This window comes from Eleutherodactylus coqui, chromosome 1 (genome assembly GCF_035609145.1).
Source record: "Eleutherodactylus coqui strain aEleCoq1 chromosome 1, aEleCoq1.hap1, whole genome shotgun sequence".
NCBI lineage: Eukaryota > Metazoa > Chordata > Amphibia > Anura > Eleutherodactylidae > Eleutherodactylus > Eleutherodactylus coqui.
In genome coordinates this window covers 4,857,608-4,869,889 of record NC_089837.1, presented here as the reverse complement: position 1 = coordinate 4,869,889, position 12,282 = coordinate 4,857,608, and the positions used below count along the sequence as shown (strand labels likewise).

Sequence of the window (12,282 nt, the reverse complement as noted above, 5' to 3'; positions counted from 1 at the left end):
TATATTGGGAACGTCTTGTACAGGCCGGTCCTTCGCTCCGCAATGCTGATCTGTATATATTGGGAACATCTTGTACAGGCCGGTCCTCCGCTCCGTCATGCTGATCTGTATATATTGGGAATGTCTTGTACAGGCCGGTCCTCCGCTCCGTCATGCTGATCTGTATATATTGGGAACAGCTTGTACAGGCCGGTCCTCCGCTCCGTCATGCTGATCTGTATATATTGGGAACAGCTTGTACAGGCCGGTCCTCCGCTCCGTCATGCTAATCTGTATATATTGGGAACAGCTTGTACAGGCCGGTCCTCCGCTCCGTCATGCTGATCTGTATATATTGGGAACAGCTTGTACAGGCCGGTCCTCTGCTCCGTCATGCTGATCTGTATATATTGGGAACATCTTGTACAGGCCGGTCCTCTGCCGCGTCATACTGATCTGTATATATTGGGAACGTCTTGTACAGGCCGGTCCTCCGCTCCGTCATGCTGATCTGTATATATTGGGAACGTCTTGTACAGGCCGGTCCTCCGCTCCGTCATGCTGATCTGTATATATTGGGAACGTCTTGTACAGGCCGGTCCTCTGCTCCGTCATGCTGATCTGTATATATTGGGAACGTCTTGTACAGGCAGGTCCTCCGCTCCGTCATGCTGATCTGTATATATTGGGAACGTCTTGTACAGGCCGGTCCTCTGCTCCGTCATGCTGATCTGTATATATTGGGAACGTCTTGTACAGGCCGGTCCTCTGCTCCGTCATGCTGATCTGTATATATTGGGAACGTCTTGTACAGGCCGGTCCTCTGCTCCGTCATGCTGATCTGTATATATTGGGAATGTCTTGTACAGGCCGGTCCTCCGCTCCGTCATGCTGATCTGTATATATTGGGAATGTCTTGTACAGGCCGGTCCTCTGCTCCGTCATGCTGATCTGTATATATTGGGAACGTCTTGTACAGGCCGGTCCTCTGCTCCGTCATGCTGATCTGTATATATTGGGAACGTCTTGTACAGGCCGGTCCTCTGCTCCGTCATGCTGATCTGTATATATTGGGAACGTCTTGTACAGGCCGGTCCTCTGCCGCGTCATGCTGATCTGTATATATTGGGAACAGCTTGTACAGGCCGGTCCTCCACTCCGTCATGCTGATCTGTATATATTGGGAACGTCTTGTACAGGCCGGTCCTCCACTCCGTCATGCTGATCTGTATATATTGGGAACGTCTTGTACAGGCCGGTCCTCTGCTCCGTCATGCTGATCTGTATATATTGGGAATGTCTTGTACAGGCCGGTCCTCTGCTCCGTCATGCTGATCTGTATGTATTGGGAACGTCTTGTACAGGCCGGTCCTCCGCTCCGTCATGCTGATCTGTATATATTGGGAATGTCTTGTACAGGCTGGTCCTCCGCTCCGTCATGCTGATCTGTATATATTGGGAACGTCTCGTACAGGCTGGTCCTCCGCTCCGTCATGCTGATCTGTATATATTGGGAACGTCTTGTACAGGCCGGTCCTCCGCTCCGTCATGCTGATCTGTATATATTGGGAACGTCTTGTACAGGCCGGTCCTCCGCTCCGTCATGCTGGTCTGTATATATTGGGAACGTCTTGTACAGGCCGGTCCTCCGCTCCGTCATGCTGATCTGTATATATTGGGAATGTCTTGTACAGGCCGGTCCTCCGCTCCGTCATGCTGATCTGTATATATTGGGAACGTCTTGTACAGGCCGGTCCTCCGCTCCGTCATGCTGATCTGTATATATTGGGAACGTCCTGTACAGGCCGGTCCTCTGCTCCGTCATGCTGATCTGTATGTATTGGGAACGTCTTGTACAGGCCGGTCCTCCGCTCCGTCATGCTGATCTGTATATATTGGGAACGTCTTGTACAGGCCGGTCCTCCGCTCCGTCATGCTGATCTGTATATATTGGGAACGTCTTGTACAGGCCGGTCCTCCGCTCCGTCATGCTGATCTGTATATATTGGGAACGTCCTGTACAGGCCGGTCCTCTGCTCCGTCATGCTGATCTGTATATATTGGGAATGTCTTGTACAGGCCGGTCCTCTGCTCCGTCATGCTGATCTGTATATATTGGGAACGTCTTGTACAGGCCGGTCCTCCACTCCGTCATGCTGATCTGTATATATTGGGAACGTCCTGAACAGGCCGGTCCTCCACTCCGTCATGCTGATCTGTATATATTGGGAACGTCTTGTACAGGCCGGTCCTCCACTCCGTCATGCTGGTCTCTCACCCTTTTCTTGTGCTTATATTTCCAGCTCGCTGAGCAGCTGTATATTAAGGCTGGGAGGAGTAAGGAGGCGATTGACATGTACACACAAGCTGGCCGCTGGGAACAAGCACATGTGGTGAGTCATGGGATATATGTGGCGGTAGTGGGGTAAGTCAATGGTGGCAGAATTTAGGATTTTAGTACTTACTTACGCCGATAAACTCCTTTAGAGTATATGTACATCTTACTAAACCCTTACTATATGGTTCTATACGTAGAGCCCGCAGTCACATGTGTTGTGCTTTCCTTCTTAGCTGGCCGTGAAGTGCATGAACCCGGAAGACGTATCTGTTCTTTATATTACCCAAGCCAAGGAGCAGGAGAAGCGGGGGCACTACAAGGAGGCTGAGAGGTAAGGAGCAGGGGCACTAAAAGCAGCAGGCAAAGAGGTAAGGAGTGGAAGGAGCAGGGACACTAAAAGGAGGCAGAGAGATAAGAAGCTGGAGAAGCAGGGGCACTGCAAGGATGCAGACATGTAAGGAGTTGGAGAAGCAGGGGCACTATAAGAAGGCAGAGAGGTGAGGAGTGGGAGAAGCAGGAGCACTACAAGAAGGTAAGGAGTGGGAGAAGCAGGGGCACTACAAGGAGGCCAAGAGGTAAGAAGCAGGAGTACTAGAAGGAGGCAGAGAGGCAAGGAGTGGAAGAAGCAGGAGCAGTACAAGGAGGCAGAGAAGCAAGGAGTGGAAGAAGCAGGAGCACTACAAACAGGCAGAGCGGTAAGGAGTGGGAGACGCTGGGGCACTACAAGGAGGCAGAGACGTAAGGACTGGGAGAAGCAGGAGCACTACAAGGAGGCAAAGAGGTAAGAAGCAGGAGCACTACAAGGAGGCCAACAGGTAAGGAGTGGGAGAAGCAGGGGCACTACAAGGAGGCCGAGAGGTAAGGGGTGGGACAAGCTGGGGCACTACCAGGAGGCAGAGAGGCAAGGGGTGGGACAAGCTGGGGCACTACAAGAAGGCAGAGAGGTAAGGACTGGGAGAAGCAGGAGCACTACAAGGAGGCAGAGAGGTAAGAAGCAGGAGCACTAGAAGGAGGCAGAGACGTAAGGAGCGGGACAAGCAAGTGCACAACAAGGAGGCTGAGAGGTAAGGAGCAGGAGAAGTGGGGGCACTACAAGGAGGCAGATAGGTAAGGAGCAGGAGCACTACAAGGAGGCAGAGAGGTAAGGAGCAGGAGAAGCAGGAGCACTGCAGGGAGGAAGAGAGGTAAGAAGGAAGAGCACTAAAAGGAGGCAGAGCGGTAAGGAGCAGGAGAACCGGGGGCACTACAAGGAGGCAGAGAGGTAAGGAGCAAGAGAAGTGGGGGCACTACAACGAGGCAGAGAGGTAAGGGGCGGGAGAAGCAGGGATACTACAAGGAGGCAGAGAGGTAAGGAGCTGGAGAAGCAGGGGCACTGCAAGGAGGCAGAGAGGTGAGAAGCAGGGGCACTGCAAGGAGGCAGAGAGGTGAGAAGCAGGAGTACTACAAGGAGGCAGGGAGGTAAGGAGTGGGAGAATCAGGGGCACTGCAAGGAGGCAGAGAGGTAAGGAGCTAGAGAAGCAGGGGCACTGCGAGGAGGTAGAGAGATAAGAAGCAGGAGCACTACAAGGAGGCAGGGAGGTAAGAAGCAGGAACACTAGAAGGAGGCAGAGAGGTAAGGAGCAGGAGAAGCAGGAGCACTAGAAGGAGGCAGAGAGGTAAGGAGCAGAAGAAGCAGGAGTACTACAAGGAGGCAGACAGATAAGAAGCAGGAGCACTACAAGGGGGCAGGGAGGTAAGAAGCAGGAGCACTAGAAGGATGCAGAGAGGTAAGAAGCAGGAGCACTACAAGGAGGCAGAGAGGTAAGGAGCAGGAGAAGCAGGAGTACTACAAGGAGGCAGAGAGGTAAGGAGCAGGAGAAGCAGGAGTACTAGAAGGAGGCAGAGAGGTAAGGAGCAGGAGTACTACACGGAGGCAGAGAGGTAAGAAGCAGGAGTACTACAAGGAGGCAGAGAGGTAAGAAACAGGAGCACTACAAGGAGGCAGAGAGGTAAGGAGCAGGAGAAGCAGGAGTACAACAAGGAGGCAGGGAGGTCAGAAGCAGGAGCACTACAAGGAGGCAGAGAGGTAAGAAGCAGGAGCACTACAAGGAGGTAGAGAGGTAAGAAGCAGGAGCACTACAAGGAGGCAGGGAGGTAAGGAGCGGGAGAAGCAGGAGCACTACAAGGAGGCAGAGAAGTGAGCAGGAGAAGGAGTACTACAAGGAGGCAGAGAGATAAGCAGGAGCGCTACAAGGAGGCAGGGAGGTAAGGAGCAGAAGAAGCAGGAGTACTACAAGAAGGCAGACAGATAAGAAGCAGGAGCACTACAAGGAGGCAGGGAGGTAAGAAGCAGGAGAAGCAGGAGCACTACATAGAGGCAGAGAGGTAAGGAGCAGGAGAAGCAGGAGTACTACAAGGAGGCAGCGAGGTAAGGAGCAGGAGAAGCAGGAGTACTACAAGGAGGCAGAGAGGTGAGAAGCAAGAGTACTACAAGGAGGCAGGGAGGTAAGGAGCAGGAGAAGCAGGAGTACTAGAAGGAGGCAGAGAGGTAAGGAGCAAGAGAAGTGGGGGCACTACAACGAGGCAGAGAGGTAAGGGGCGGGAGAAGCAGGGATACTACAAGGAGGCAGAGAGGTAAGGAGCTGGAGAAGCAGGGGCACTGCAAGGAGGCAGAGAGGTGAGAAGCAGGGGCACTGCAAGGAGGCAGAGAGGTGAGAAGCAGGAGTACTACAAGGAGGCAGGGAGGTAAGGAGTGGGAGAATCAGGGGCACTGCAAGGAGGCAGAGAGGTAAGGAGCTAGAGAAGCAGGGGCACTGCGAGGAGGTAGAGAGATAAGAAGCAGGAGCACTACAAGGAGGCAGGGAGGTAAGAAGCAGGAACACTAGAAGGAGGCAGAGAGGTAAGGAGCAGGAGAAGCAGGAGCACTAGAAGGAGGCAGAGAGGTAAGGAGCAGAAGAAGCAGGAGTACTACAAGGAGGCAGACAGATAAGAAGCAGGAGCACTACAAGGGGGCAGGGAGGTAAGAAGCAGGAGCACTAGAAGGATGCAGAGAGGTAAGAAGCAGGAGCACTACAAGGAGGCAGAGAGGTAAGGAGCAGGAGAAGCAGGAGTACTACAAGGAGGCAGAGAGGTAAGGAGCAGGAGAAGCAGGAGTACTAGAAGGAGGCAGAGAGGTAAGGAGCAGGAGTACTACACGGAGGCAGAGAGGTAAGAAGCAGGAGTACTACAAGGAGGCAGAGAGGTAAGAAACAGGAGCACTACAAGGAGGCAGAGAGGTAAGGAGCAGGAGAAGCAGGAGTACAACAAGGAGGCAGGGAGGTCAGAAGCAGGAGCACTACAAGGAGGCAGAGAGGTAAGAAGCAGGAGCACTACAAGGAGGTAGAGAGGTAAGAAGCAGGAGCACTACAAGGAGGCAGGGAGGTAAGGAGCGGGAGAAGCAGGAGCACTACAAGGAGGCAGAGAAGTGAGCAGGAGAAGGAGTACTACAAGGAGGCAGAGAGATAAGCAGGAGCGCTACAAGGAGGCAGGGAGGTAAGGAGCAGAAGAAGCAGGAGTACTACAAGAAGGCAGACAGATAAGAAGCAGGAGCACTACAAGGAGGCAGGGAGGTAAGAAGCAGGAGAAGCAGGAGCACTACATAGAGGCAGAGAGGTAAGGAGCAGGAGAAGCAGGAGTACTACAAGGAGGCAGCGAGGTAAGGAGCAGGAGAAGCAGGAGTACTACAAGGAGGCAGAGAGGTGAGAAGCAAGAGTACTACAAGGAGGCAGGGAGGTAAGGAGCAGGAGAAGCAGGAGTACTAGAAGGAGGCAGAGAGGTAAGGAGCAGGAGTACTACACGGAGGCAAAGAGGTAAGAAGCAGGAGCACTACGAGGAGGCAGAGAGGTAAGAAGCAGGAGCACTACGAGGAGGCAGAGAGGTAAGAAGCAGGAGAAGCAGGAGTACTACAATGAGGTAGAGAGGTAAGAAACAGGAGCACTACAAGGAGGCAGAGAGGTAAGGAGCAGGAGAAGCAGGAGTACTACAAGGAGGCAGGGAGGTCAGAAGCAGGAGCACTACAAGGAGGCAGGGAGGTAAGAAGCAGGAGCACTACAAGGAGGCAGGGAGGTAAGAAGCAGGAGCACTACAAGGAGGCAGGGAGATAAGAAGCAGGAGCACTACAAGGAGGCAGGGAGCTAAGAAGCAGGAGCACTACAAGGAGGCAGAGAGGTAAGAAGCAGGAGCACTACAAGGAGGCAGGGAGGTAAGAAGCAGGAGCACTACAAGGAGGCGGGGAGGTGAGAAGCAGGAGCACTACAAGGACGCAGGGAGCTAAGGAGCGGGAGAAGCAGGAGCACTACAAGGAGGCAGAGAAGTAAGGAGCAGGAGAAGCAGGAGTACTACAAGGAGGCAGAGAAGTAAGAAGCAGGAGTACTACAAGGAGGCAGAGAGATAAGCAGGAGCACTACAAGGAGGCAGGGAGGTGAGAAGCAGGAGGACTACAAGGAGGCAGAGAGGTAAGAAGCAGGAGCACTACAAGGAGGCAGAGAGGTAAGAAGCAGGAGCACTACAAGGAGGCAGGGAGGTAAGGAGCGGGAGAAGCAGGAGTACTACAAGGAGGCAGAGAAGTAAGAAGCAGGAGTACTACAAGGAGGCAGGGAGGTCAGAAGCAGGAGCACTACAAGGAGGCAGGGAGGTGAGAAGCTGGAGGACTACAGGGAGGCAGAGAGGTAAGAAGCAGGAGGACTACAAGGAGGCAGAGAGGTAAGAAGCAGGAGCACTACAAGGAGGCAGAGAGGTAAGAAGCAGGAGCACTACAAGGAGGCAGGGAGGTAAGGAGCGGGAGAAGCAGGAGTACTACAAGGAGGCAGAGAAGTAAGAAGCAGGAGTACTACAAGGAGGCAGGGAGGTCAGAAGCAGGAGCACTACAAGGAGGCAGGGAGGTGAGAAGCTGGAGGACTACAGGGAGGCAGAGAGGTAAGAAGCAGGAGCACTACAAGGAGGCAGTGAGGTAAGAAGCAGGAGCACTACAAGGAGGCAGGGAGGTAAGGAACGGGAGAAGCAGGAGCACTACAAGGAGGCAGAGAAGTTAGGAGCAGGAGAAGGAGTACTACAAGGAGGCAGAGAGATAAGCAGGAGCGCTACAAGGAGGCAGGGAGGTAAGGAGCTGAAGAAGCAGGAGCACTACAAGGAGGCAGAGAAGTAAGAAGCAGGAGCACTACAAGGAGGCAGAGAGGTAAGAAACAGGAGTACTACAAAGAGGCAGGGAGGTAAGAAGCAGGAGCACTACAAGGAGGCAGGGAGGTAAGAAGCAGGAGCACTACAAGGAGGCAGAGAGGTAAGAAGCAGGAGCACTACAAGGAGGCAGGGAGGTAAGGAGCGGGAGAAGCAGGAGCACTACAAGGAGGCAGAGAAGTAAGGAGCAGGAGAAGCAGGAGTACTACAAGGAGGCAGAGAAGTAAGAAGCAGGAGTACTACAAGGAGGCAGAGAGATAAGCAGGAGCGCTACAAGGAGGCAGGGAGGTAAGAAGCAGGAGCACTACAAGGAGGCAGAGAGGTAAGAAGCAGGAGCACTACAAGGAGGCAGGGAGGTAAGAAGCAGGAGCACTACAAGGAGGCAGAGAGGTGAGAAGCAGGAGGACTACAAGGAGGCAGAGAGGTAAGAAGCAGGAGCACTACAAGGAGGCAGAGAGGTAAGAAGCAGGAGCACTACAAGGAGGCAGGGAGGTAAGGAGCGGGAGAAGCAGGAGCACTACTAGGGGGCAGAGAAGTAAGGAGCAGGAGAAGGAGTACTACAAGGAGGCAGAGAGATAAGCAGGAGCGCTACAAGGAGGCAGAGAGGTAAGGAGCAGGAGAAGCAGGAGTACTACAAGGAGGCAGAGAGGTAAGGAGCAGGAGAAGCAGGAGTACTACAAGGAGGCAGAGAGGTGAGAAGCAAGAGTACTAGAAGGAGGCAGGGAGGTAAGGAGCAGGAGAAGCAGGAGTACTAGAAGGAGGCAGAGAGGTAAGGAGCAAGAGTACTACACGGAGGCAGAGAGGTAAGAAGCAGGAGCACTACGAGGAGGCAGAGAGGTAAGAAGCAGGAGCACTACGAGGAGGCAGAGAGGTAAGAAACAGGAGCACTACAAGGAGGCAGAGAGGTAAGGAGCAGGAGAAGCAGGAGTACTACAAGGAGGCAGAGAAGTAAGAAGCAGGAGTACTACACTGAGGCAGGGAGGTCAGAAGCAGGAGCACTACAAGGAGGCAGGGAGGTGAGAAGCAGGAGGACTACAAGGAGGCAGAGAGGTAAGAAGCAGGAGCACTACAAGGAGGCAGAGAGGTAAGAAGCAGGAGCACTACAAGGAGGCAGGGAGGTAAGGAACGGGAGAAGCAGGAGCACTACAAGGAGGCAGAGAAGTAAGGAGCAGGAGAAGGAGTGCTACAAGGAGGCAGAGAGATAAGCAGGAGCGCTACAAGGAGGCAGGGAGGTAAGGAGCAGAAGAAGCAGGAGCACTACAAGGAGGCAGGGAGATAAGAAGCAGGAGCATTATAAGGAATCAGAGAGGTAAGAAGCAGGAGCACTACAAGGAGGCAGAGAGGTAAGAAGCCTCTGGAAGTCAGTGTAATATTACATGGAGAGTAAGCTGGCACTCCCATACATCTGGCAGAAGGTAATCTCGTACGTTTATTAGGTGGCGCCAAGTGATGTGTATGTATTGTCTATTGTGTGTTTGTCGCCCCTTCCGGTGGCTGATGTGTGCTTTGTATCACAGATTATATATCACGGTGGATGAGCCTGATCTCGCCATTGCGATGTACAAGAGACACAATCTACATGAGGACATGATCCGTCTCGTCACCAGGTATCACCCCGATCTCCTGATGGACACCCACCTGCACTTAGGCAAGGTATGTCATCTGCTCAGGGGTTGGGCGTTACTATATGGGCTTCTCCTGGTGTTGACTTGCCCCGTCTGTCCTCAGGAGCTGGAGGGCGGGGGACGTCTGCGGGAGGCCGAGTACCATTACCTGAAGGCTAAGGACTGGAAGTCTACAGTGAATATGTACCGAGCAGTGGACATGTGGGAGGAGGCGCACAGGGTAACCGCCATCATATCTGCACTTATCCACCCTACTGCCTACAGGAACCTAACCGACGCTTGCTTCTACGACAGGTGGCTAAAGCCCACGGAGGGGCCAACGCTCACAAACATGTCGCCTATCTCTGGGCAAAAAGCTTAGGTGGAGAGTCGGCAGTGAAGCTGCTGACCAAATTCAGCCTTCTGGAGACCGCCATTGACCACGCCACGGAGAACTGGTGAGCACCATGATTGTGGGGGGCACTGCGGCAGGTGAACCCGTACTTCATAATGGTCTGGCCCTGGGGTGCGGCAGTGTGTCCCTCTGCTCATAGGCCGAGGGTTTCTTGTGTTCTGTGCACACACGGCTCGGAGTGTCCCGCTCTCGCAGCCGGTGGACAACGCACCTTCTAATCCCGGAAATCCTTCCTTGCAGTACGTTTGAGTTTGCTTTTGAGCTCGCCCGACTGGCGATGAAGGAGAAACTTCCAGAGATCCACCTGAAGTCCGCCATGTACCTGGAGGACGAGGTAGGGGCCGGCGCGCGCTGGAGGACGAGGTAGGGGCCGGCGCGCGCTGGAGGACGAGGTAGGGGCCGGCGCGGGCTGGAGGACGAGGTAGGGGCCGGCGCGGGCTGGAGGACGAGGTAGGGGCCGGCGCGGGCTGGAGGACGAGGTAGGGGCCGGCGCGGGCTGGAGGACGAGGTAGGGGCCGGCGCGGGCTGGAGGACGAGGTAGGGGCCGGCGCGGGCTGGAGGACGAGGTAGGGGCCGGCGCGGGCTGGAGGACGAGGTAGGGGCCGGCACGGGCTGGAGGACGAGGTAGGGGCCGGCGCGGGCTGGAGGACGAGGTAGGGGCCGGCGCGGGCTGGAGGACGAGGTAGGGGCCGGCGGCGCGCTGGAGGACGAGGTAGGGGCCGGCGGCGCGCTGGAGGACTAGGTAGGGGCCGGCGGCGCGCTGGAGGACTAGGTAGGGGCCGGCGGCGCGCTGGAGGACGAGGTAGGGGCCGGCGGCGCGCTGGAGGACGAGGTAGGGGCCGGCGGCGCGCTGGAGGACGAGGTAGGGGCCGGCGGCGCGCTGGAGGACGAGGTAGAGGTCGGCGGCGCGCTGGAGGATGAGGTAGGGGCCGGCGCGCGCAAAATTCACAACAAATAAATGCACTCCTCTCCCCTCCGAATACTGAGCGCCCCCTGCAGGCACCCCGTCACCCTGCAGCACTACTGAGCGCCCCCTGCAGGCACCCCATCACGCCGCAGCACTACTATGTAGACTTGCTGTATAGGCAGTCACCCCGCAGCACTACTGAGCGCTCCCTGCAGGCACCCCACAGCACTACTGAGCGCCCCCCTGCAGGCACCCCATAGCGCTACTGAGCGCCTCCTGCAGGCACCCCGTCACCCCGCAGCGGTACTAAGCGCCACCTGCAGGCACCCCGTCACCCCCCAGCGCTACTGAGCGCCACCCTGCAGGCACCCCATAGCGCTACTGAGCGCCCCCTGCAGGCAACCCGTCACCCCGCAGCGCTACTGAGCACCCCCTCCAGGCACTCCGTCACCCCGCGGCACTACTGAGCGCCTCCACTGGTCAGACTTGGGCTGCCTGCTGCTGGGGAGGAGATAACAGTCTAACTATTGTTTCCGGGTGACTGTGCACTGTAAGGAGCGCTTACTCTTCGGAGGGGAGAGGAGCGCTCTTGTGTGTATGCTGAAATCTGCTGCGGATTGGCAGCAGAATCCGTGTCTGAATCTGGACCAATGCTGAAGATATGGTCATGGAAATGCTGCGGATCTTCTACACATTCACAGCATTTGTGCTACATGTGAACATACCTGACCTGTGTAACCTGCCTGTATAAAACCAGGGAAGTCTATACTGGGATACTGACAACCTCTATGGGAAGTCTACATACAACCAGGGTACTGACAACCTCTATGGGAAGTCTACATACAACCAGGGTACTGACAACCTCTATGGGAAGTCTACATACAACCAGGGTACTGACAACCTCTATGGGAAGTCTACATACAACCGGGGTACTGACAACCTCTATGGGAAGTCTACATACAACCAGGGTACTGACAACCTCTATGGGAAGTCTACATACAACCAGGGTACTGACAACCTCTATGGGAAGTCTACATACAACCGGGATACTGACAACCTCTATGGGAAGTCTACATACAACCAGGGTACTGACAACCTCTATGGGAAGTCTACATACAACCGGGGTACTGACAACCTATATGGGAAGTCTACATACAAGCGGGGTACTGACAACCTCTATGGGAAGTCTACATACAACCAGGGTACTGACAACCTCTATGGGAAGTCTACATACAACCGGGGTACTGACAACCTCTATGGGAAGTCTACATACAACCAGGGTACTGACAACCTCTATGGGAAGTCTACATACAACCAGGGTACTGACAACCTCTATGGGAAGTCTACATACAACCGGGGTACTGACAACCTATATAGGAAGTCTACATACCAGCGGGGTACTGACAACCTCTATGGGAAGTCTACATACAACCGGGGTACTGACAACCTCTATGGGAAGTCTACATACAACCAGGGTACTGACAACCTCTATGGGAAGTCTACATACAACCGGGGTACTGACAACCTCTATGGGAAGTCTACATACAACCGGGGTACTGACAACTTCTATGGGAAGTCTACATACAACTGGGATACTGACAACCTCTATGGGAAGTCTACATACAACCGGGGTACTGACAACCTCTATGGGAAGTCTACATACAACCGGGGTACTGACAACCTCTATGGGAAGTCTACATACAACCGGGGTACTGACAACCTCTATGGGAAGTCTACATACAACCGGGGTACTGACAACCTCTATGGGAAGTCTACATACAACCGGGGTACTGACAACCTATATGGGAAGTCTACATACAACCGGGGTACTGACAACCTATACGGGAAG

General features: G+C 54.5%; 1 protein-coding gene across 2 annotated transcripts in view; it reads left to right on the top strand.

The window, feature by feature from the left end:
- Positions 1-12,282, top strand: part of IFT172 (intraflagellar transport 172) — a 113,063-nt gene that overhangs the window by 64,336 nt on the left and 36,445 nt on the right. For both annotated transcript variants that reach the window (XM_066594342.1, XM_066594341.1), the window contains exons 26-31: positions 2,283-2,372; positions 2,551-2,648; positions 9,025-9,160; positions 9,236-9,352; positions 9,427-9,569; positions 9,767-9,860. In XM_066594342.1, coding sequence (XP_066450439.1) covers positions 2,283-2,372; positions 2,551-2,648; positions 9,025-9,160; positions 9,236-9,352; positions 9,427-9,569; positions 9,767-9,860 — 678 coding nt within the window. The remainder of the gene's footprint in view (positions 1-2,282; positions 2,373-2,550; positions 2,649-9,024; positions 9,161-9,235; positions 9,353-9,426; positions 9,570-9,766; positions 9,861-12,282) is intronic.